Source organism: Balaenoptera ricei, chromosome 15 (assembly GCF_028023285.1).
Source record: "Balaenoptera ricei isolate mBalRic1 chromosome 15, mBalRic1.hap2, whole genome shotgun sequence".
Classification (NCBI taxonomy): Eukaryota; Metazoa; Chordata; class Mammalia; order Artiodactyla; family Balaenopteridae; genus Balaenoptera; species Balaenoptera ricei.
The window spans coordinates 52,131,101-52,155,504 of NC_082653.1; the positions used below are offsets into that span (position 1 = coordinate 52,131,101).

At 60.9% G+C, this 24,404-nt stretch overlaps 3 protein-coding genes across 16 annotated transcripts in view; 2 read left to right on the forward strand and 1 right to left on the reverse strand.

Moving 5' to 3' along the window:
• The first annotated feature begins 3,315 nt into the window (after positions 1-3,315).
• On the forward strand, positions 3,316-14,672 carry NHERF2 (NHERF family PDZ scaffold protein 2). Of its 4 annotated transcripts, XM_059896137.1 has the most exons (7): positions 3,316-3,705; positions 6,150-6,350; positions 12,068-12,247; positions 12,566-12,719; positions 12,797-12,840; positions 13,208-13,270; positions 13,503-13,744. In XM_059896137.1, exons 1-7 carry the CDS (start codon positions 3,493-3,495, stop codon positions 13,659-13,661), a joined length of 1,014 nt encoding a protein of 337 aa, XP_059752120.1. In that variant the 5' UTR covers positions 3,316-3,492; the 3' UTR covers positions 13,662-13,744. The 4 variants fall into 4 exon arrangements, with proteins under 4 accessions (XP_059752120.1, XP_059752121.1, XP_059752119.1 ...); XM_059896138.1 differs by lacking the exon at positions 13,208-13,270 and having other exon boundaries at positions 3,318-3,705; XM_059896140.1 differs by lacking the exons at positions 3,316-3,705; positions 6,150-6,350 and adding an exon at positions 9,041-9,539.
• Positions 14,673-15,369: 697 nt separating this feature from the next.
• Positions 15,370-21,143, reverse strand: NTHL1 (nth like DNA glycosylase 1). 3 transcript variants are annotated; one of them, XM_059897842.1, is made up of 6 exons: positions 20,949-21,143; positions 19,765-20,000; positions 19,050-19,220; positions 17,966-18,125; positions 15,669-15,774; positions 15,370-15,588 (listed from the first exon to the last, which is right to left on the reverse strand). In XM_059897842.1, the coding sequence occupies exons 1-6, from the start codon at positions 21,085-21,087 to the stop codon at positions 15,465-15,467; spliced, it is 936 nt and encodes a 311-aa protein (XP_059753825.1). In that variant the 5' UTR covers positions 21,088-21,143; the 3' UTR covers positions 15,370-15,464. The 3 variants fall into 3 exon arrangements, with proteins under 3 accessions (XP_059753825.1, XP_059753823.1, XP_059753826.1); XM_059897840.1 differs by having other exon boundaries at positions 19,765-20,003; XM_059897843.1 differs by lacking the exon at positions 19,050-19,220 and having other exon boundaries at positions 19,765-20,003.
• Positions 21,144-21,183: 40 nt separating this feature from the next.
• The window catches only part of TSC2 (TSC complex subunit 2), a 38,527-nt gene continuing 35,306 nt past the window's right edge, over positions 21,184-24,404 (forward strand). For 8 of the 9 annotated variants that reach the window (XM_059898843.1, XM_059898845.1, XM_059898844.1 and 5 more), the window contains exons 1-3: positions 21,184-21,271; positions 21,798-21,964; positions 23,395-23,481. In XM_059898843.1, coding sequence (XP_059754826.1) covers positions 21,827-21,964; positions 23,395-23,481 — 225 coding nt within the window. In that variant the 5' untranslated portion in view covers positions 21,184-21,271; positions 21,798-21,826. The remainder of the gene's footprint in view (positions 21,272-21,797; positions 21,965-23,394; positions 23,482-24,404) is intronic. The other variant, XM_059898847.1, reaches the window with a different exon arrangement.

Below are 24,404 nucleotides of genomic sequence, written 5' to 3' on the forward strand. Positions count from 1 at the left end.
GAGGGGCTAGATTTCATGTTGCCTGAAGATACCCCAGTCCAGAGAGGTTGGTGCCAGATTCAAGACGAGAAAGCAGAGCCTATTAGGAGCTCAGCAGAGGCCCAGCTTCTCTGCTACCACCCCCATGGCGCCCCTATGCTCCTGCGGTGCAAGCAGCCCTAGGGCGCAGGTGTCACCCCAATCCCCCACTCGGCAGGGCTGGACCAGTCAGAGCCAGAGAGGTGGAACCTTGGGCAGCTCCCTGGACGATGTAATCCCACTCATCGCCGGCAGGAGGCGCTGCGCGGCTGCTCTCCCGGGCTACAGTCGCACTCCGCTCCTCTGGCGATGGGAGGAGGTAGGCGGGGCCATCCCAGGGTGGGCGGGGCAGTCCACCTGGGAGTCCTCGACCGCGGGCCTTATGCGCTTCCTCACTCTTTGATCCTCGAAGCCTCTCCAATTCTCTCTCCCTCTCATCTCTGGGTCTCTTCTCATCTCTCTTCCCGTTGTGCTGGTCGCGCCTGCTCCAATGTGGGGCTCTGAAGAGGGGCCTGGCGACGTCTGAAGGAAAGGGTCGTAAGCGACGCCGGGTCATCACGCGAGGCCCTTAATGCCCATTAAGGAGGCGTCTCCGGCCCTCCTTCTGGCAGTGACAAGGCCTCTGCCCACGGTCACACCAAAAGAGTCTCTGCCCAGGCCCAGGCTCTGCCCCATCTCCGCAGGGAGATAGGTTCAAAGGTCAGAGGAAACCCCCTCCCCTGAAATAGGAGCACAGGACAATCCTACACCAGGTGGACCTAGGGGAGAGAAGGACTGGAAGATCTGACATACTTCCTCTCCCTTTGTCGCATCCCAGTGGACCAGGATGGCAGGAGTGGGGTGAGCACAGGAGCGTGAGGGGGTGGGGGTCACCCAGCAACCTGCCCGCCTTCCCGCCTTCTGCTGGCCTCGTGCTCACCTCCTCCAGCCCATCCCCAGGGACCCAAACAGCTTCCAGCCCAAACACCTTTCAGTGCACACTTCCGGGCCACTGCCCAGGCTTCTCCCTTCCCTTTGCTGCCTGGCCTCTCTCCTCTCACACCTCCGCACAGTGGGGCTGAAGGAAGAGGCCTGGGAGAGTTTGGCCAGAGAGCTGCTGGGTCACCTTTCTTCACCTCTGTCACCCCAGGCACTCCGTACTCACCCTGTTCCCTCTCACTCACTCCTGCTCTCCCTTCGGAGTGGTTCCCTGCTGCCTTTATTCTGTTGCTTTTACCCACTTCCTTTGCTACCTGTCCCCTTTGTTACTCTGATGTTGGCTTTGTTACTCTGCTAACCTTTCTTGGTACTTCCTTGGCTTCTCTTTTGCTTTGGGGCCTCCTTTGTTATTCTGGGGTGCAGTGTTCCTGGCCCCTGGCTGTGACCACATCCCTTGGTTACCCCACCCTCCAGTGGTGTTCTCTTCCCATCCATCTTCACTCACAGGCTGAGTCCTGGGCTGCAGAAGGCTGATCTGGGAGTGTCTGCTCTACAGAAGGGGAAGATTTCTCCAAGCCTCCTGACCCAAGGGATCAGGGGTCCCTACCTTCCCTTCCCCTCGGTCTGGGGGTCTCCCCTCCAGCCACCTCCCTCGTCTCTGGTGTGGCCTCAAAGCTATAGCCTAGCAGGTCCTGGGTGGTCCTGGTTGCTATAGGGTGACCCCTAAACCCCACCTGGGGTGGCATATGGTGGACCCCACTGTCCATACCCACCCTCACTGCCTCCGGGGACAGCAGTACCAGATTGGGTTCAGGGAGGCCAGTCACAGGCCAGACAGGCAGCCTTTGGAGAGACAGACAGACAGACAGATGGAGGTGGCTAGCCAGGTAGAAGCCTATGGCAGCATCATCCAGTAACTCAGAGGTGGGGATGGGGGAGCAGCCTTGCTGCTTCAGCCTAAGTGGCTTTTAGGGGCAGCAGCTGGGGTGTGGACACCCAAGGGGCTGTGGCCCAGGAGGCTGCCTAGAGGCAGGCCCTGTGCTTGGGCCGGGGCTAGGAGCCCAGGCTGGGGGCACTGGCGAGGGAAGAAGGAGCAGCAAGGACTGGGCCTGAGCAGAGCCTGCTTTTCCCCTCATGGGGAACTGTCTGGGCTGGCTGTGCCTGACCCATGGGGGCCAGGTATGTGCAGGGTGCTGAACAGGGCTGGGGAGGGGCAGGTTGAGGGTGAGCCTGCAGCTCAGCTGTCTTCCTGTATGTGTGACTGAGAAAGCTGAAGAGGGTGGACTTGGGATCTCACCGCCCTGGGCCCAAGGGGAACTGGGGAACCTTGCATGGGTCTCTTCCCTCTCCAGACCTGTTTCCTGATCTGTGAAATGGCCTGAGACCCCTAGGTTTGTTCCAGGTAAAATGTACTCAGAGAGGTACACAAAGAATAAATGACTGTCCATCGGTTGGGAGAAGGGGGCATTCATGCTGGTGGAGGTGGAGGGAGGGGAAGGGAGGAAGAGCTGGGGTGCAGGAGGGGCCTGCTCAAGGGAGCAGCTCCCGTGACTGCTGACTGGCTAGTGCTCAGAGGCCCAAGCCGTCAGCACATTTCATCCTAGGTCAGGAGGAGGGTAGCAAAGACCCCTTCCTTCCAGCCAGACAAGTGCATGTCATTCCCTCACCCTTTGCAGTCACCCACCAGGCCTGGGATGGGCAGGGACAGGAGTGAGGGGCCCTGGCAAAGGGAGGGGATGGTGGTGGGGAATGCTTAATGGTCAAACGTAGCACAGATAGGCACAATCACTCCTGGGCAGGGCCAGGAAGTCACTCAGTCACTGGCCTACAGGATATAGGAAGGGGCTGCTGCCTTGTCAGTTTCAGACCCCTCTTTTTGCCTCCTGGACCATCCTGGGACTCTGTGCTGGGTCAGGGAAGCTCTGGGTTGCAGGAGGGATTCTGATACAGGAACGGGGCATGGGAGGGGAGAGGGGGAAGGGGGAGGGGGGTTCCCGAGGAGGGTGGGCAGAGCCATGGCCCTTGTTCTTACCCTCGGGCCCCTGTATAGGGGTCCCTCAGTCTAAGGATCCTTCCTCTACCCTCTTCCCGCCTCAGGGGCCTGCCTTCATGCCCCTGCTACTCATACAGTAGGTGCTCAATAAATGTTACTGTCATAGGAGGCAAAGGCGCTGGCGCCAAGAAGGCTGCCCAGAATGAGGGCGAGACAGAGGGGTCCTGGTGATTCGGGGGTCCCCTGACGCCTCCCCCGGGGCCTCCCTGGGCTGGCGGAGCGCGGAGGCATGGGAAATGACCAGGGTGGCTTGGACCCGGGGCGGGGGCGGCAGGGCGGAGGGGGCGGGGAAGGGGCGGGCGCGGGGGCGGTGCCGCAGCCAGAGCCCGATCCGGAGCCGGAGGCGACGGGAGCCGAGCGGGAGCCGCCGAGGCCACCACCGGGTCCCCAGCGCCGCCGCCGCCTCCGCGCCCCACCCCGAGCCGGCCCCCGCGCCCCTGCCTGCTGGCGGCGGGCGTGAGCGCCGTGGCCAGCCCTTGGCCGGCCGGTGGGCAGCCGGCACCATGGCCGCACCGGAGCCTCTGCGGCCGCGTCTGTGCCGCCTGGTGCGCGGCGAGCACGGCTACGGCTTCCACCTGCACGGCGAGAAGGGCCGCCGCGGGCAGTTCATTCGGCGCGTGGAGCCCGGTTCCCCGGCGGAGGCGGCCGCACTGCGCGCCGGAGACCGGCTGATCGAGGTCAACGGCGTCAACGTGGAGGGTGAGACGCACCACCAGGTGGGTGCCTGCGCTCCATCCCCGGCCCACCGCTCCGCCACCCTCCACCGCCCCCATCCCTGGAGCGCGTCCCTGCCCCGCGCGCGCGGAGAGCGCCAATAACCACCGAGCTCGGGGCTGCCTGCGCCCAGGCCTCAGCTCCCTTCTCCGGGCCAGGAGGGGATCGCACAAGGGCCTGCGGTGGGCTCCCGTGGAGAGGTGGGGGACGTGGCCGCTGAGGCAGAGGCAGCCGGCCTCCTTCCTAGCCTCCTCCAGCCCGGGTGGGTCCTGCACGGAGCGAGGCGGTGGGGGGTGGAATCCTGGCAGGGAGGGGCCGCATTGCGGCTCCTCCGTGTCTCAGCCCTGGCTCTTCAGTCTTGTTCCGGCCTCAGGGCAATGTGTGGAGGAGTTGGCCCCTCGGGGGTCTCCCTGTGCCTGGGGATCCGGGTGCTTTTCTATCAGCGTGTACACATGTGCGTGTGTACACAACTGGGTATGTCTGTGAATGTGCAGGTCCCTCTTGGGGTCCCTCGTGTGTGTACCTGCGGGGGATGTCACAGGGAGGGCACACCTGTGTGTGCCTGCATCAGTTGAGTGAGTGTGTGTGCTGGACTGTATGCACATGAGTATACAGGTCTGCACCCCTAGATATGTGTGTGTGTGTACAGATCTGCATGCCTGGACGTGTGTGAACTGGGGGATGTGTGTGTGTGTGTGTGTGTACCCTCCTGTGTGTGGCTGTGTATATATGTGTCCCGGCCTGTGTGTCTGCCCACCTGGCTATGTGTAGTCGTCAGTGTGTCTGCACCCATTGTACTAGTGTGTGTCCTGGCTGATGGTGTCTGGGTCCTGGTGGGAGTCACCACTGTGGCAGCACATTCTTCTCCAAAGAAGCTGCTGGATGGCCTGGCAGGGGTCACTGGTCGCAGCCCCCTGCCCCTTGCAGCTGAAGATAAAGGCCAGAGGGAGGTTCTCTGCAGGTTCTGACCCCTGGGGGGTGTCCATCTCCCACTGACCAGGGACTCACCTGGCTTCCAGTCTTCCTCCACCCCTTCTGAGTAGGCTCCTCTGTGTCCCCCCAGCACCTGTCTGCGTGGCCAGGCCTGGGCCTAGAGATTAGTAAATTGGCTGGGCTGGGAGCTGAACTCTCACTTCTACCCTTGGAGATTTTGTCTGTCCATCTGTCTGCCGTCCTTCTGTCTTTTACCCAGAGTGTCAGCTGGATAGGCTGTTTGCTGGAGGCTGGGGGTCAAGGCCAGAGAGCTTGGATTGACAGGCCATAGGGAGGACCTGGTAGAGCTGGCGCCTGGCCTCTGTTTAACAGTTGCTGCCACCCTTGCCCCAAGAGCAATGCTTATCCCAGGCCTCCCAGGGTGCTGGTCTCTAAGAACTTCACACAGGACCACTTGAGACCTTCCCACTGTCTTGGGGGGGAGAAGGTACAGTTACGGCTCCCATTTTACAGATGAGGAAACTGATGCTTGGGGATACTGGGTGACTCGTCTGGGTCCCACAGTCAGGAAGCATGAGGGTCCTGGGGTCCTCCTGTGACTCTGTGGCTCACCGGGAAAGACAGGTACAGAGGAGGGCTGGCAAAGATGGGCCTGGTTCAGACCCTCCTATCTTTTGACAACATCTACTGAGCAGCTGGTGGGGGCCCTGTCTGTCCTTTCCCAGGCCTTGGGGTAGGGGTGGGGTGTTGCCCTTCCTTCCCCAATGCCCAGTGGGCACTGCCCCTCCTGCGGGCACACACTAGCATGTATGCTCCGTCACCATGCACATGCTCTAGACACTTCACAGACACCTGCGTAACCACACCTATCCCACAGGTGGACCTGCCCCTCCCCACCTCTCCCTGCTGTGTCTGAATCCTGCTTTCCGGGTTGTGGGTAGGTACCTGAGGAGGTGCCTTGCCACAGGAACCCAGGTGTTCTCTCCGCAGGTCCAGTAGGAATAGGTCCATTGTCATGATCTGGAAGAGAATGGAAGGCCTAGAGGCAGGGGTTTAGACTACCGTGTTCCACCACTGGAAAAGACAGAAAAAGGCACAAACACACTGAGACTGGGACCCAGGGAGACAGTTCTCTCCTTCAAACCCAGACCTAGAGACACCCTGAAACAGAAGGCTGCAGGGTGCGGGCCGCACACATGCACACACGCATACTGAAAACCTGAAGCTCAGCCGAGCACCGTCTTTGTCACTTCCTGGGCCGAGGCGAGGCCCTGCGAGGCCCCCGCAGCCCTTGCAGCCTGGGCCCTCGTGTCCGGAGCCCCAGGAGAAGAGGGAGGGAGCTGCTGGAGTGGGGGTGGGGGGCGGAGCCGGCGGGCCTCTCGATCCAGCCGCCCACCCCTGCCCCTGGTAGGCTCGCAGCCTGCCCACAGCCCGGGGCCAGCCCTGGGTGGTGCCGCTGCCCATGTGCTGCCTGGAGTGCTGGCCGTGACCTCCCGCCACCCACCTGTCCCAGGTGGTGCAGAGGATCAAGGCCGTGGAGGGGCAGACTCGGCTGCTGGTGGTGGACAAGGAGACGGACGAAGAGCTCCGCCGGCGGCAACTGACCTGCACTGAGGAGATGGCCCAGCGAGGGCTGCCGCCTGCCCACGACCCCTGGGAGCCAAAGCCGGACTGGGCACGAGGGGGCAGCCTCAGCTCTGAGGTCGTTCAGAAGGTATGGCGGGCTCTGCCCACAGGGACCACCCTGGGCTCTCCCAGAACCACCTTCTTGTCCTCCTGACAGCAGTCTCTGCCTCTGGTCACCTCCAGAAGTATCTCTCCGTCTCTGCTGCCCCTCTGGGCCCCTTCTCTGCCCCTGGTGAAAACCCTCTTGGCTACTTGGAGCCACTCTTTCTGCCCTCAGCCTGTGCTGTAAACCAGGTAGTGTCAGGGCAACCTGGCCCTGGTCCACAGCCCCCGTCTCTGGCCCTCTTCCCCAGGATGCTCCTCAGAGCCACTTGTCCTAGGAAGGGTCACTCTGACAAGCCGCCCCCTCCCTGGCCTAGGGGCTGAGGAACCTGGGGAGGGGCTGCTGGGATGTCCTGGGACTGAGCGTGCTCAGCTCTGTGCCTGTGTTGGGTGTCTGTCTGTCCGTCTGTCTGAGGAGCCTGCTTGTGCTCTGAAGGCCTCAGAGGGGCTGACCCTCCTCCGTGGTGGCAGCTGAGGAGACTCTCTAAGCTGGGTCCTCAGCTCCGGGGTCTGCAGGGGTTGGGGCACCTCCCCCTTCTCCCTGCTCCCCCCTCCAGACAGGAAGAGCTAACTGGGGAAGAGCTGGAGAAGGGGGAGGTGGTGGTGGTGGGGAGTCCAGTTCTGTCTCTTTCTAGGTATCAGGGGCTGGGCAGTGGCCCTACCGGGGCAGCACCTGGATGCCAGGAGGAAGAGCCTGCTTGTCCTGCCCTCCTGGAAGCCCCGTGCCCTTACTACCTTCTGTCTTTTGTACCCCTACTACCGTCTTCTTTTTTTTTTTTTTTTAAAGAGAAAAATCCCTTAAAGGAAGATTCAAGCCGAGGGGCTCCCCAGAGCCCACTTTGAGAACCACTGGCCTGGGGCTGGTGGAGGTGTGAGATCTGACGTTTCTGGGTGTGCAGGGGACCCTGACACCTGCCCTGTCCCTTTCCCGGATGTCTCCCAGGCGAGCTGGCCATGCCTGTGACCTGGATCCTGTGGGGCCTCGTGTTTCTCCTGGAGGGGATGGCATTCCCGGTGGGGAGGCAGCCTGGGTACAGGCATGAGCATGAACCCTTGCCTCCCTTTTTTGTTCTTTGTGGCTCTAGGGCAGGCTGGGGGGTGGTGGTTAGGGCCACAGTGCCAAGTCCTGGAGTCTGGACTTTGCCCCAGGGCCACTGAAGGCCAGAGTAGGGGGTGTTAGGGTCAGATTTGTGATTTCAGGGGAGCCCTGGGATGGTGCGCTGGCTGACCACCCCACCCCCCCAAACTGAGAGTTGGAGCCTACCTCCTTCCCAGGGCATCTCACCCCCAGGAGGAAGTGCCCCTCCCCCTAGGCGTTTGTCCATTGATTTAGACACAAATGGCTGAGTTCACCTTCCTGTGGAAAACTCTGCCCTCAGGCCTTATCTGGAGGGTGGAGAGGCACCTTGTCCTTGGGTGGGACCTTCCCCCTCCACTATTTCAGGCTCTGGGGGCTGCAGGAAGCCCTAGGAGGGGTCTTCCGCTGGTGTATTTTTTTAAAATTTATTTTTATTCAATTTATTTTATTTTTGGCTGTGTTGGGTCTTCATTGCTGCACGCAGGCTTTCTCTAGTTGCGGCGAGTGGGGGCTGCTCTTTGTTTCAGTGTGTGGGCTTCTCATTGCGGTGGCTTCTCTTGTTGCGGAGCACGGGCTCTCTAGGTGCGCAGGCTTCAGTAACGTGGCTCGCGGGCTCTAGAGTGCAGGCTCAGTAGTTGTGGCGCACAGGCTCAGTAGTTGCAGCTCTTCGGCTTTAGAGCGCAGGCTCAGTAGTTGTGGCACACGGGCTTAGTTGCTCCGCGGCACGTGGGATCTTCCCAGACCAGGGCTCGAACCTGTGTCCCCTGCATTGGCAGGCGGATTCTTAACCACTGTGCCACCAGAGAAGCCTGCCGCTGGTGTAATTTTAGAGGAAAAGAGTGGGACCTGTCTGGCAGGTCCCTCCATGGTTGGGGCTGGCAGGGGGACAGGGACCCCATAAGGTCAGGGGAGTCCCTGAGGGCACGGTCTCTCTTTTCCCTCCCAGCCAGAGACCCGGTATTTAATCGGCTGAGCTCAGAGCATGGGAAGGAAGAGCTGGACCTCCGCTGACCTCCACAAACCAGGCTTTGCTTCCGCCCACCACAGGCTGTGAGGGAGCCTGGGTGGACGATGTTTATATACAGGGCTATGCCCTGATAGGGCCTCAACAGCAGTGGGTCACGAGAACTGGGGAGAGATGTGTGTTGTTTGCTTCACAGTAGGGGATGAAGGGGCCCACCCTCCATGCCCTGTGGGGGGAAGGGCTGAGGTGGGAGTCCAGGCCCCAAGGGCCCTTCTGGCTCTCTCAGCCTCAGTGTCCTCCTGTCCTGGGCAGGGAGGAGGGGGTGGGCAGGGGAGGACACGGATGTGGCTGGCCCCTCCCTTCCGGGGGCTGTCAGGGCTGTCAGTGGTGACTCAGCCCCGTTCAGACTGGGCTGGGGTGGCCGCAGCTGCAGTGCAGCTGATCGTGACAGTGATGATGGGCGACGGCCCCGAACAGCGACGGGGCAGCCAGCGGTGCCAGGGCTGCAGGGGTATGATAGACCCCGGGCCCTCCTCCCCCTCACAGCCAGCCCATGCCTCCACCTCCAGTTCTGGAGGCCTTTGGGGGCTGAGAGTGAGTGAGGTGACAGAGTCCTGCAGAGGGTGACCCCCTGGTATAGGACGCGGTGCCTACAAGAGGGCTTTTGGGGCTCCCTGGTTCCTGCTCCCCATCCCCCCGTGAGCTGCAGCAGGACTGTCTTATGCTCTGAGGTCAGGGTCCCCTCCTTTGCCTCCTTGTCTCCCCAGCCCTGGGTCCTGGGAGCAGGGCAGGGCCTCCCAGCAGTTTCCTTCCTTCCTTTCTTGGGACGGAAACCTGGCCGGTGGGGGACACCGGGCTGGAGCCTGAGAAGGGGAGGGGGGCTCAGCCACCACCCTGCTCCTCAAAGTGACTCAGCCCTATGTCCCCACCCGTCCCTGGGGAGCCTGGGCCACAGTGGGAGGTGGATAAATGGGGTGGCAGCCTGGGCTGGCTGGAGAGCTCAGGCCACTCCAGCTGGACGCTCGCCGCTTGCCGCTTCTGTCCCGCCTCCTATGGCCCGCTCTGGGAGTGCCACACCACCCTCCCCGGCCCCAGGAGCCCCTCCACGGAGCCCATCCCGGAGGCTTATGCAGGTCAGGTGGGGTGGGGGCAGGGTGGGCAGTGAGGACACCGGCAGCCAGCTTAGTCTCTGTCCCCCAGGATTGGGAGAGGGGACGCTGGGGACCCTGGTGACCCTGGTGTGAGCAGGCTGGACTCTGAGCAACAATGGGGGCCTTTTTCTGCTAGGGCTGGTGAGTCACCATCTGGGGGGTGGTACAGCCTGGCTCCAGGGGTACCGCCATGCCAGCCTCTTTGTCTGGTTACAGGCATGGCCGGGAGACTAGGGCTTGTCCAGCTCTGCGGCTGCCTGGTAGGGAATCGGGGCTTGGAAGCCTGTGGAAGCCTGAGGGCCTAGCTGGGAGGCAACAGGAAGTGCTCTGAGCCAGGGCAGGAGCGAGGAATGTGAGCAATGCGCTGGGCCCAGCCTGCACCCCCTCCTGACCTACTATGGTGCTGGGCCTCCCCGTGGGCCTTCCCGCTGGGTCGCCACGCTGCCAGCCTTGTCTCCCCACCGCCCCCCATTGCAGCCCCTCAACCTGAGGGGTCTAGTGCCAAGTTTGGCGCTCCTTGGACCCTGATTGTAAGGAGAGGGACTTAGGCCAGATGTTAGGAGAAACCTCTTGGCTGTGTGGTGAGAGGCGGCCGTGCTGGGTTGAGGCAGGGAGATGGCCAGTATGGTCTCAAACCAGAAGTGACTGCATTCAGCCTGGCTTCATGGCCCCAGCTGCCCGCCCCCCCCAGTCCTTCCGTTTGGGGGCCTTGAGAGACCACTCCCTGGAACCACTGTGGAGGGCGTGGGAAGAGGCCACAGGGCCTGGTGCCGAGGGCCCGGTGCCGAGGGCCGTCCTTTCACACGATGGGTCACCGCACGGGTCCATGAAGCCCGTTTGCGAGCGTACGTTTGGATGTCTGGTCTCTGTGACCATGTGATGCCCCGCTGCCACCTGGGCCCACTTCCACCACCAGGTGTGCTCATGTCACACTTCCACTGCCACGCATGGCCCCGGCCAGCCTTGGGACCTGTGCTCTGACAGCTTGAACCTGAGAGGCGCCTCAGAGCTGCACACCTGTATTTCCAGGTGTGTCTGGAGAGGGGCTGAGTCTATAAGTGAGCTCCTGGAGAACCCGGGAGTCTCACAGCCCCAAGTTCAGCCCAGGATGCCTGGCCGAGCCCCTGGGGGACTGAGGAGCAGCAGCCCAGTCCCTGGAATTCCTGGGGTTATGGGGCAGATGGTGGCCTGCAGGGGGGGTTCCAAGGGGGCAGGCTTTGGGGGTTGGAGAAGGGGTCATGGAGAAGGGGCACAGGCTGGACCGGAAGAAGGTGTTCCCCAGGGGTGGGAGCGCCTAGAGACTGAGGTAAGGCACCACCCTGTGAGGAGAGACACGCTTGGTCCCACAGCTGGGCGGCCACAGTCAGATTTGGGGTTTGGGGGTGAGCTCGAAGGCCTGGAGGCTGGCCCTCCCTCAGTACAGCCCCCAGCCTGGCCCAGGTTCACTGGCCACACACAGGGAGGTAGAGGGACAGGAAAAGGCCCTGGTGAGCACCCCCACCCTGCATAGTCTCACCTGCACGCGCACTTGAGCCCCAAGCGCCCAGGAAACCTGAGCTGCTGGCCGCCCGTTCCCTCCGGCCACCGCCATGTTCAACTGAGCACCGGTGGCCGCTGGCCACTCAGCGCTGTGGTCACTACCTCAGGCCCCGGCTGGGTGGGGGTCCTGGGGTCTGGCCTCTGCCTGCACGGCCCTCCCGCACCCCCAGCCCAGAACCTACTGCAGGATGCCAGAGGTAAACGGAGGCAGAGCCCTGGGGTGTTGGTGGGGGGACTCTCAGGGCACCGTGAGCCTTCCGTGGAGGGCAGGGAAGGTGGGAGGCAGGCCCCATCCTCGGCCCCTCACTGCTCCCTCACTGGCGCTCCTGTCCAGGCTCCAACCCGTGTGTCCCAAGTCTCTGGGCCCTGTGGGGGTGGGGGCGGCTCCAGCTTGCTCTGGAATGTGAAAGCAAACACAGCCGCCGCACTGCCATCTGCCCTAGGGAGACCTTTGGGAGCATAAACAAAACAGCCCGGTCCTACGGCCCTACCCTGCCAGCCCCACAATCGGATGGGGGGTGGGTAGAGGACAGGCGGGGCCCACAGCCTTCCTGGACACTGTGACGAGTGGCAGCTCATCGCACTTGTCTCTCCTAGGCCCCTGGTCTGTGCTCAGCCCTAGCCTTGAGCCCATTGATTCTCCCAACACCCCTGTAAGGCTCCTGACCCCATCACAGGTCCTTTGCGGGTTTGGAGACTAAGGCTTTGTTCAGGATCCGGAAGCTGAATCATCACAGGCAGCCTAAGCGTCACCCCCCCCCCCACCCCCACCACCCCGTGTTGGTCTCTGAGACCTGGGGATGCTGTCAGGTGGGGGCATGATGCCGAGTGTGGGGCTGAGGCTCCCTCCCACCATCTCCACTCCTGCCTTTGCACACTGGGGATGGGACCGGAGGCCTCAGGGGTGGGGTCAGTGCCTCTAGGGTGGGAGGTCAGAGCTGGAGCCTCACCCTGCATCCCTGTGCCTGCAGGATGTCAACGGGCCCCTGAGGGAGCTGCGCCCGAGGCTCTGCCACCTGCAAAAAGGCCCCCAGGGCTACGGGTTTAACCTGCACAGTGACAAGTCCCGGCCTGGACAGTATATCCGCTCGGTGGACCCGGGCTCACCTGCTGCCCACTCTGGCCTCCGTGCCCAGGACCGACTCATAGAGGTACCTGCCCTGTGTGTATATGTCTGCACCTGTGTCCTTTCTGTTTGTGACTGGGCCCACGTCCCCTGTGTGTATCCGTGCCTGCCTGTATGTTCGTCTACGCCCGTGCCCTTCTGTGTGTGTGTGTGTGTGTGTGTGTCTGGGCCCCGGGTCCTCACTGGGAGGAGGGAGATGCTGGGAACCTGAGCTGGTGCTCCTCTTGCTGCCGTGGCTGGTGACAGCGTTGATGAATATTTGATGCCACACCTGGCTGAGTGGCTTGGGGGGCTGGTGGCGACCTGCCCTCAGGCAGCACTGACCCCGTGCTGGCGGCGGCAGGTGAACGGGCAGAATGTGGAGGGGCTGCGCCACGCGGAGGTGGTTGCCAGCATCAAGGCACGGGAGGACGAGGCCCGGCTGCTTGTGGTGGACCCCGAAACAGATGAGCACTTCAAGCGGCTGCGGGTCACACCCACTGAGGAGCATGTGGAAGGTGGGTGACTGCCCTGGGGCCCAGGGCTGGGGTAAAGCATTGGGGGCTGAGTGGCCAGTGACACACTGTCCCCACAGGTCCATTGCCATCACCAGTCACCAACGGGACCAGCTCGGCCCAGGTGAGAGGGTGGGAGTGGACAGGGTGAGCCCGGGAGACCACAGGGGCACCTCTGGGGGTCCCCAGACCTGACAGAGCCCCTCCCGAGATTTCTGTCCTTGTGTAGCATGGTTGTGAGACCGAGCCTGGCCCTGTCACTCCCAGCTTTGATGCCCCTTGGATCCGTCTTGGGTCAGCCGCACCCCAGCGCCATAGGGCACTCGGGCACCTCCAGGGTGTAGTAGAGGCTCAGTGGCCACTGCCAAATGGAGGAATAAATGCAGCTCTGGCGTGTGCACGCGTGTCTGCATGTGTGCGTGTAAGCCTGTGTGTGCACAGAGGCTCCTGGGTGGGGCCCCTAAAGCCACGCCTTACCCTTGGTTTCCCAGCTCAATGGTGGCTCCGTGTGCTCGTCCCGAAGTGACCTGCCTGACTTAGACAAGGACACTGAGGTAGCGGGTGCCTATCCACCTCTACTGCTGTTCACACACTGGGGGGCCTGAGACCTTGGGGGCGGGCATCTGTGGAGCTGTCAGCCTGAGCTGTGAGGCCACCGCCTCTAGGAAGCCCTCCTGGGCCTGCTGCCAGGTGGCCTCTGGTGTGAACTCCCTGGGAAAGGCCACCTGTCTGGGGGCCTGGGTCCAGGGCTCACTCTGGCCACCCGCCCACCGTGTCCGCCCCTAGGATGGCAGTACCTGGAAGCGCGACCCTTTTCAGGAGAGCGGCCTCCACCTGAGCCCCACTGCAGCCGAGGCCAAGGAGAAGGTGAGAGCCACCAGGGTCAACAAGCGGGCGCCGCAGATGGACTGGAACCGGAAGCGAGAGATCTTCAGCAACTTCTGAGCCCTCCCTGCCTGTTTCCTGCCGGGCTCCTCCTGCACGGACCTTGGGCCTTGCCCCTCGGGCCCGCCCAGAGCTCCCCTCAGTGGACTGGAGGGGGCATCCTTACTCCCCAAGCCGTGGTGGTCCCACCACCACCCAAGAACCAACCTGTGCCCCAGTGAGACCCCGTCCTGCCCCCAACCCGCTGGGTGCTAGGGGAGTGTGGCAGCAAGATGGGGAGAGAGAGCCCCGAGATGTGAGATACCCAGAGAGACAATGAGGGGATGTGGGGAGAGGAAGAGAGAGGGAGATGGGGGAGAGAGGGAGAGGGGGAGAGGGGGAGAGGGAGTGGTCACCCGCAGGGCCCGGCCCTTGCTGCTCTGCCTGGGCCTGCTGACTTAAAGGAATTTGTGTTTTTGCTTTTTTTCCAGAAAGAGCTCTAGCTCCACACATGTTTCCACTTAATACCAGAGCCCTGCCCCCACCCCCCTCAGGACGTGCTCTCTAAATAATTGCAATAAAACAAACCTTTCTCTGCAAACCATTTCCTCCCCACCCCCTCAGCAGCAGCCATCCCAAGTGGGAGTGCCAGGGATGTCCAGGGACAGAGTTGGGGGGCTTGCAGGCCGTGTTCATGCAGGCTTTGGGGGGTGCTGGGGATGCCAGATGTGGCTGTGAGAGCTGCCCCTCTGCCCCGTCCCTGCCCTCCTTGGGGTGGGGGGTCTGGGGTACAGGGCCTGGGCTCTTTGAGGGGCCTGAGGATGGAGGCCCTGTGCCCCTGAGGAGGGTAGACTCTGGACAGGCCCCTTGTCCCTGCATGGCAGCCCCTAGGCCTTCGGGGTGTGACTGTGTGAGAGCCTGCCCCCAGGAAGGACCTCAGGCTCTGGGCTTGGCCCCTGCTGGGAGCCTCCCCCTGAGGAAACCCCACCGACTCTGCCTTCCCCCTGCCCAGAACCTGACCGACCGACATCGCTGTCTGCCCCATAAGCCATAGCACATGCACGCCTTCAGAATAAACAGGCCTTTCTTGGACCCTGGCTGTCTCTGTCCTTCCTGAGCCTTCATTTTGGGGGTTGGAGGGATCATGGTCTGGGCAGGGAGGTGGCAGCCTGCAGCTCCCTAAGTCTCAGCTGCTGGAAACAGTCCCATTCCTAAGCCTCCCCTCCCCAAATCCATCCGCTAGCCCCTCTCAGCTCCTGCTCCCTCTTGCTTATCTCTCCAGTGCATTTGGGACCCCTGTGCTTCGGAGCCCTGCCCTCTCACCAGCACCTCCCTGTGAAGCCTTCTGGGCCTCTGGCCCCCCAGCAGGTACACGCAGGTCAGGCCCTGTGCCCTGTGGTGCCCTCCCTGGGCCTGCTGGTGTCCCTCTGAGACCAGGTGGCTCTGTAAACACTAGGGGTGGGGCCTCGTGGCAGAGGCTGGGGCTCTCAGGGTGCACAAGTTCAGGAAGAGGCGTGTGTTTCCAGGTCCCCAGCCAACTGCTGCGGGAGGCAGCCTGGGCTTCCAGCGTCCCCAGCAGGCTTCCAGACAGCTGGCTGCAACTGGCTCCCACGACCCCCCCGCCACCCCTGCCCCCCAGCACTCAGCCCAGATGGTCACGTCCCCATCCTGGCCTCCCAGGCAGCCCTGTTCCAGACACACATGAGCACGGGTGCAAACACAGCTCATGCATGTGCTTTCCAGCATGCCACCTCCCACCCCCCGGGGTAGAAATCAGCCAGACCCTAACTACAAACAGCCCCCAAACTTTATTATAAACAGGCTATGGCTCCCCAGCAAAGGCACAAAGAGGCCAGAGTGGTGCCGGGCAGAGGCCCCAGGCCCTCAGAGTCCGTGTGCAGCTGGGCACAGGGCCCGGTTGAGGCAGGCCTGGCAGCGCGGGCGGAGGGGCAGGCAAGTCTGCTGGCCAAAGCCCACCAGCAGTCCATTGATCTCGCTCCACAGCTCCCTGTGGGGGTGGGAGCCATCAGTGTGGAGGGAGGGTGGGAGGGAGGGGAGCCCGCCCTGCCCCACCCCCACTCTGCACACCTGGGCAGCCACTCCTCCAGTGCCCTGCGGGTCTCCTCCGGGGACTTGGTTGCCTTCTTGGTCCATCTGAGTCGGTTTACGATTCTGTGCACGTGTGTGTCCACTGCTGCTTGGAGACGGGGCAGGGTGAACACGGGGCAGGCTCACCGGGCCAGACTGCCCCATCCCTGCCACGGCTCCCAGTGCGGGTTGGTGGGGGGCTGAGTCTGAAGCCTGAGTCCCCCTACACATCTCCCCAACCCCCGCCGGCTTCTGAGGAGGACCCAGAACTGCGCAGGCCTGAGAGAGAGTCACATGGGCCATCCCTGCTGCTAGGCAGGGGCTGGAGCCAGACCCAGAGGACTTGGGCCTTTTTCCTGGGGTGCAGGCAGCAGTGCCTCCTGGCCCAGGCACGGGCCATGGGTGCCAGGCTGGGTGGCAGCAGCTTGACCTAGTGGGCTGGCATGAAGTCACTGCCCACAGAGCCAGCACCTGCCACTGCACCATCAGGAACGGAGCGGGGAGCACGGCCAGGCCAGCTGCAGCTGTCGTGCACCCGGCCGCAGCCCCGGCTCCCCCTGGCCGGCCACCCTGGGGCTTGGCCTGGGCACCTGCTCACCGAGGCCCCCTACCCTAGCCAGATGCAGCCCCTGCCTCCTCCTCCTATCGTGTCTGCTGAAGAGAAAGCGAGTTCCTGCACTGGCCCACTTCCCCTGCTGCTGGCTGCCTGGAAAAAGGCTCGGGCCCGCCCCAAACAGCGATAACGGGGGCACAGGGAGAGTACGCAGATGGAGAAGCCACACCCTTGGGTCACCACCAAGCCTCAGTTTCTTTCTCTGTAACACGTAGGTGACCGTGCCCTTAAGTTACCCAGAAACCCAGCCCAGGGCCACACCACACTTGTGGGCCAGTCCAGGAGGGCTCTGCACACCTGTGCCTCTAATGGGAGCAACTACTTCCCCTGCTTTGCGGCCCAGCTCGGAGAAGCCAAGTGCCTTGCCCAGGGTCACCCAGCTGGGAGGGCAGAGCTGGGATCGGCTGCTGTATCCCATGGCTCTGGCTCTCTACTCGACGGGGCTTCTTCTCTCAGGAAACCCCCTGGGAAGTGGGGCCCAACCTCCCTAGGATCTCCCTGCAGGTGGCCTGGCCCACAGACAACCAGATAGGGCAGCATTCCCACACTCCTGCCTGCTGCAATCAGCTGCGGGCGGGGGCCCTTCCCCCACAGACCTGCCAGACCACTCCTAGACTCGGGCAGCCGAGGACAGCCGCCCAGATAAGCTCAAGTATCTGCTGAGAGGCTGGCAGCCGCAGGAGCCCAGTGAGGGAGGCTCTGCCCTGGCCCCGCCTGGCCTGGCTCCCGCTTTTCAGGGCTTCTGGGCTCCAACCTCATCAGGTAGCCAGAGCCCTCCTCCTCTGGTGGGCACTGCAGGGAAGGGGTCCCTACCCCAGGGGGCAGGCTTCACAAGCCTCAGAAGCCCTGGGGGGATCCCCACCACCTCTCCTGGCTCCTCTGCATGAGTCCCTGAGAAGCACCACGGTGGGAGCACACAAGCGGGTCATGGGTCAAGCCCTGGTTTCCGGGCTGGCTGGGCCTGCGCTGTGCAGCCTCAGAAGCCCCCACTCGCTGGGCAAAGATCTGAGGGAGCAGTCCCACCCCGACCCAGGGGTCTGTCTCCACTTGGAGCTCCTCCAATGCCAGAATGCAACACAAGGACCCAGGATAGGGATTCCAGAAAGGGCCCCCACAGCCGCTTCCTCCTCCCCCCGGGTCCCCATGTCTGCACTGCACCTGCCCCCTCTGCCCACGCTCATTCCAGAGCCTTGTGCTCTGGCCCTCTTCCCCAGCTCATGGCTTCGCAGATGCTGTTCCTTCTGCCTGCAATGCACTTCCTCCTCTTGGCCTGGCCAGCCCACCTCACCCTTCAGCTCTTGGCTGAATTATCACCTCCTCAGGAAGTCCTCCCAAATGCCCCAGACCAGGCCAACTCCAAAGGTGCCCTGCATGCCCCCATCAGTGTTTCTACCCCAGTGTCTCTCTCCCTCATGCAGCACAGACCCGAGTCCATCTAGGGCCTCTCCCAGAGGCCAGCACGCTATAGGAGCTCCTCAGCAAACAGGAACTCCTCCTGCTAGTACCCATCTCTGGGTGGGGTGGGCCTAGCTCTGGGCTGGGAATACCTTTCTGACCCTTTGGGCTGAGTTGTGAATGAGGAGACCTGAGCTGGGGTCACTGGTCACAAGGATGTGGGGAACCTCAATGGCAGCCAGCAAGACTGGAGCCAGCCACTCCTGCCTCATGGGCGCATGCCACTCACCAATGCCTGACACAGTGCCCCAGGCCACTGCCATGGCCAAGTGCGCCATCTTGGGCCCGACGCCTGGCAGTGCCACCAGCTCTGCCAAGGAGGCTGGGATGTCCCCATCATAGCGCTGCTGCAGGATAGCACTGGTCTGCTTGATGTACTTCACCTTGTTCTGAAAGATTGGGGGGGGTCAGCGCTGGAGGTCAGGAGTATAGCCCGACCTGGGAAGACGAGGCCCAGAGGAAACCCACAGGTGCCCAGAGCTACCCGCCAGCTGTCCAGGACACACTCAGAGGCACCTGCTTGCCTCTGTCCCCCAAGTAGGTGGGAAAAAGCCAAGGGCAGGAGAGCCCAAGGAAGGCCCAATGCAGGCCTAGACCCTGCCTCCCACTTGCCTGGGGCCAATGACAAGTGCATGGGGTCCGGCTTGAGTCTCCCTGCCCCATCATTCCCTGCCAGAGACCAGGCAGGCTAAGCAGGACCAGTTAAGCCAGAAGCTGGGCTCAACAGCACCTGGGCCTTCAGGAAGGAAGGCTGGAGCCTGGGGCTCCCCCTCCAGCCGCCAGGCCAGCCGGGCGGTTCCCATCCTGTGCCTGAGTGGACAGGGCTATTTAAAACCCATTTGATGAACTGCAGTCCAGGCCAGTGCCAAGGGGAAGTAGCCCCACCCACCCGGCTGCCTTCAACAGACCCGCCCACCCGCCACCCTGTACTCTGTGGCCTGTTGGGGCTCCAGAGGGGAGGGGTTGTGCACTCCAGGGAGGCTTGGAGTAAACAAAGGGATAGATGGGTGGGCAGCCTTAGTGAGGAAGAGAAGGGCCAGGCGTCTGGGAAGGGAGGTGGAGGAAGGAAGGGGTGGGCTGCAAACAGGAAAAGCCAAGGAGCTCCAGCGCCTGGACTTGAGGCCCCATGGCCAGGCCCCCTGTGGGCTGGTCAGAGCGGCAGGGGCGGGGCGGTGCTCCAGTGGGAACTCATAGCCAGGCCCCCATGGCCAGGGATGCCCGCCCCGGCCTCCCACACCCCACAGCCCACTCAGTCTGACATCTTTCGCAGGCCAGTGGCACCCCCAGCCCCACTCGCCGCGGGCTGGGCTCACCCTCCAGAAGCCCACAGGATAGATGAGCGTGCCCAGCGTGCTGTCATCCGTCTGCAGGATGCTGTCCACCGTCAGGCCCCGGGCCCGCAGCCGCTGCATGGCGCCTGCTGTCACCTGGTCCTTGGTCTGGCTGGAGAGCATCAGTGACAGCAGCACCTGGTACCTCCGCACCTGCTTGCACGGTGACAGGCACCAGGGTGGGGGCGGGTCCTGGGTGCTTAGCCCAGCCAAGCCCTTTACTCATCTGCACCTGTCACCCCAGGCAGTGCATGGGATATCTGCCTCCTATCCGCCCGGGCCAAGGGTGTGTGTGTGGTGCATTTTCCACTTATGAGGAAAATAACAGCACCTGCTTTGCAAGATCACTGTGAGGCTTAAAGAATTATTACTGCATTCAGAATTGCACCCGGCACGACGTCAGTGCTCAACAGCCCTTGGTTGCTCTTGTTATTGTTATTGCTTTGCAAAGGATGCTGCTGCCCATTTTACAGACAAGCAAACTGAGGCCCGTCACCGGGTAGCAGAGCTGGGATTGGAATCAGGTTAGTCTTAGGACCAGGCTCTGGGCCAGTGAAGTGTAAGGAACTCCCTCTCTCTCTCAGCAAACGTTACTGAACACCCATGATGTGCCAGCTGTCCCCTGCTAAAGGCCTGAGAGGAAGCAAGTGTCTTGTTCAGAAGGGGGTCACCGGCAGATGGGTGCCTGCCTGCCTACCTTCGGGGGTGCACTGAGGTCATAGCAGTGCTCAGCCCCCAGCTGGTCCACGGGTGCGTCCTTTCCACTCCTCATGGTCCGGATGTTCTCCAGCTGCCGCCGCCAGTCCTGAGGCTCCCAGGCTGGTGACTGGAGATGCTCGGCCCCCTCTCCTTTCTCACCTTCTGAGGCCTCGTATGCCACATTCAGTCTTGGAGCCTTCCGCTGACGCTTCACAGGGCTGTAGCTTTTCCTACCTTCTGCAAAAAGTACCACTTGGTCCCTTCAGTGAGGGCTACAGGTAAGGAAAAGGTGTGGGTGCTGCCCTACCTGCTATCTCATCCTACATCATTTATTCAACAACCACCCATCACCTACTACAACTGCGGGTGCTCTGGCCTCTGCAGCATGTGCTACAGGCCAGGTCAGCCTTCCTTATGCCGTTGGCCCTCTGATCAAATCCACTTTAGCACATGACGACGCTAAGTAACAGCCTCCACCATGGTGCCCCCAATCTAGTCTCGACACTGTCAGAGAGAACTTTCTAAAATCTGAATTGAGTTGTGTCACTTCCTGTTTAAAACTCCAAACTCTGTTCTGGCATCAGAGCTCCTGCCTACCTGGCTGGCATTATCGCGTGCCTGTCCCCCACTGCCATGCTTCTGCCCAGTGTGTCATCTTGTCTGGACTACCCCTGGGGTCTTTGGGTGTCTGTGGGAATCCTCCTCTGGACAATCCTGCAGACGTCCAGGCAGGACAAGTGGCAGGGGCCCTGTCGTTCTCACCCACCGCTGAATCTCAAATTAGGTCCTTAATAAGGACATATGTAGGTCCCTAATAACGACGTAAACGTAAGGAAAGCCACGCTGTTTCCCATTTTCTCTCAGAAGCACCCTCTAGCAGGGGGAGAAAACTTCTGGCTGGGAGAGTCCTTGGCACCGGGCCTCTGAGCTGGAAGCAGCTATGAGGACAGGGCCAGTTTGCCTCGCAATCAGCCTGGCACAAGTGGAGTACCCTAGGGCATGCTAGTGGGACCGGGAGAACTTTCTTGAACAGGACGAAGGTGGGGGAGGTGGGAACGCCTGAACCCAGCCCCTGTCTCCTGGGAAAGAGCTTACGGCGGGAACTCAGGGCCCCAGCCCCCAGTCTCTTGCAGGCCCCCACCCCGCCTCTCTTCCTGTGACCCCGCGCGGGCGCGGCGCTACCTGCAGCCGCCTCTTCTCTCCGGAGCGGCGCTGGCTTCTCCCTACGCCCCTGCTGACCGGCCCCGGGTCCCCGGCTCCGGCTGCGGGTCACCATCCTCACGCCCACCGCATTCATGCCGGATTCCTGCGGACTACACATCCCGGCGGCCCCCGGGACTCCATCACGTGACTAGCACTCGCCCATCCTTTCCTCCAGAGGGCGGCCCTCGGCGCCCTCCCGCTGCCGGAAGTGCCGGTCGCGCTTCCGGCGGCGGCTTGTGGCGGGGGGGTGTGCTCGGTTCTCGGCGCCGGGACTGCCTCGCGCGCTGCGGGCGGGGGGAGTGGTGAGTGGTTCGAGGCGTCCTGACCGCCGACTCCGACGGGGCAGCGGGGGAGGCTGCCTCTCCAGGCCTGCTCGGCACTGAGGCCGTGGGGGCGGACCCCCGCAGTGTCAGGCCCGGCTCTCGGGCGCGCCCACCGCAGCCTGATTCTGGAGCTCCAAGCATTCCTTGGTTTTAAGTCATGGCGGGTGCGAGGGGGTCCCTGCTCCCAGCGTCCCCCGACAGTCCTCCTCCACACGGGGAGAAGAGAGATGGCAAATGTCAGGGCTCCCTGGACCCCGCGGCGGCCGCCCCCTGGCCCCAGTTCCCTTCCCTCACTCCATGCACTGAGGCGGGCCGACGGCCTGGCATTTTCCGGGTTTATTTCTGGCCGGGACCGCGCCTGGCTGTGGTGGAGTTCTCTCGGGGGCTGTGGGAGGGAAGAAAGGTCGTGCCCACCGGAGACCTAGGGTTCGCGGGCGGCCGGTGGTCCGCGGCGGGGCAGGTGGGTGGAGCCGTCCCTGAGATCTCTGCCTGATTGTCGGCACAGAGGAGTCCTCTGATGCGTCCCTGCCCAGCATGGCCAAGCCAGCAAGCAAAGATTCAGGCTTGAAGGAGAAGTTCAAGATTCTACTGGGACTGGGAACTCCAAGGCCAAATCCCAGGTCGGCAGAGGGCAAACAGACGGAGTTTATCATCACGGCGGAAATCCTGAGAGTGAGTGAGCTGCCTGGGTCTTCTCTGCTAGCTTAGTGGGAGGTGCAGGGAAGGCTGAGTTTGGTCTGTCACCAGGTTCTGTGGGAGATGGGCTGCTGGTGACCGTCTGTGAGGCTGCTGTCCCCAGTACCATGGTGACATATGTGTCTTTTCTCTGGAAATTCAGGAAGTCAGGATCTTGGCGACTTGGTCCACCACACTTGAGTTAGTATTCAGATGTTGATGCAAGAAAACCTATTTTAGACGGCCTAAAGGCCATGGTCTCCACAGGTGATTAGGGTTATGGCCAGGGGTAACTGGTAATGTGTGAGTTCCTGGGAGAAGTAAGGCTTCACTTTTTTTTTTTTTTTTTTTTCACACACACACACAAGGCTTCACTTTTTTGTCTGTGTTGGAATCTCACAGACGTGCCTACTCAGTGCTTTACCCATAAATAATGTTGAATGTTTGCACTTGTCAAGTTTCCCGTTCGGAAACAACCAAAATGCTCGTCAACTGGTGAAGATTTAAACAAAATGTGATGCCTTCATACGACAGAGTAGTGTTTGCCAAAAAGAGGAATGAAGCACTGATAACATGCAACAGCATGGATGAACCTTGAAAACATTATACTAAGCGAAAGAAACCAATCACAAAAGCCTGCATAACGTATGATTCCATATATATGAAATGTCCAGAATCAGCAAATCCATAGAGACAAGATAGATTAGCCTTTGCCTGGGCCTGGGGGGAGGAGGGAATGGGGAGTGAAGCTTCTTTTTTTTTTTTTTTTTTTTTTTTTTTTTTTTTTTTTTAATTAATTAATTTATTTATTTATTTTTGGCTGTGTTGGGTCTTCGTTTCTGTGCGAGGGCTTTCTCTAGTCGCGGCGAGCGGGGGCCACTCTTCATCGCGGTGCGCGGGCCTCTCACTATCGCGGCCTCTCTTGTTGCGGAGCACAGGCTCCAGATGCGCAGGCTCAGTAGTTGTGGCTCACAGGCCCAGTTGCTCTGCGGTATGTGGGATCTTCCCAGACCAGGGCTCGAACCCGTGTCCCCTGCATTGGCAGGCAGATTCTCAACCACTGCGCCACCAGGGAAGCCCATGAAGCTTCTTTTTGAGGTGATGAAAATGTTCTGGAATTAGTGGACCTGGTTGCAAGCACTGTGAATATGGTAAAAACTGGATTATACAGTTTAAAGTCGTTACAGTGGTGAATTTTATCATATGTGAATTTTATTTCAATAAAAAAGTGCAGCTATGGAAAAAAAAAAAGTCTGTTCTTACTCCCCTAAGGTGGACTAGTCAACTCTGGTGATTCTTGGTTTCAGAAGGTTCTGCTGTGGGTCTCCAGCATGGGAAAGGCAGGGCAGTTCCTAGAGTGCTCTGTGATTGGCAGGTAAGGAAACCTGGTGTCTGAGCACTGGCCTTTCCTTCTTTCATCTCTCCAGGAGCTGAGTGTTGAATGTGGCCTCAACAATCGCATCCGGGTGATAGGGCAGATCTGTGAGGTTGCCAAAACGAAGAAATTTGAAGAGGTAGGTGTGTCTCGGTTGGGTGCCTGGAGAGATTCATGTGAGCTGCATTAAAGCCTGATTTGGATCTTTTTAGGAGCAGGGTTGACAGCTGACTTCACTAATGAACTGATATGCACCATTTGAGGGAAATTTAGTCTTCATCTTAGCGATGAGGAAGCTTCTGGAAATGTCCTGAGCATAACCCTGAGAGGCCAGTCACATGTGGAGATGGGGAGCAAGGGGATTAGGCTCTTTTAGCAGATCCAAAAGCGGTTTTGTGGTGGCTTACAGAAACGCACGCTCACTTGTCCTCTCACGTTACAGATTCGCAGGAAGGAAAAATAGGGGAATGTCGGGAGAGCGTGTGGTTTCACAGAGAACAAGCCCAGGCATACCAGTCTCTGTCTTTCTGGGAGAGATGTTTGGGTGGTATTAAGCAGCCTCACAGACGTAGGAGTATTTATTTTGGGCAAATACTTCCAGGCTGTCTCCTGATGTCCTGTGGACAGAGTGGGAAGCTGCCTGCCGTTAGAGTTCCTCAAGGGCTCTGCTCTTGCCTCAACCCACTTTTGTGTGAGTGACACAGGAGGAGACATGGGTCTCATACCTGGCGGGTTCAGATTTGCTCAAGGGGAGAGGGACCACTACGTCCTCTGCAGGTCATCTGAAATGTGCAGGCTGCACATGACCAGGGATAAATGTGAGAATAGGTATCTATGTTCTTAAAGTTATCTGTGTACAATAAGTACGGAAAGGGGAGCCATGTCAGAGCTGCCGTCGAGTGAATAAACAGATAGGCCTAAGAGGCTGGAGTAGTCCACGGGCTCAGTGTCTGTGCTCTTGTGGCTTAGGTTGCATCAATAGGAGTATTGTGAATGGAACAAAGGAAGTAAAACTTGCAGTGTATTCCAGTGTATGACCGAATAATGTTGGTCAGACAACAT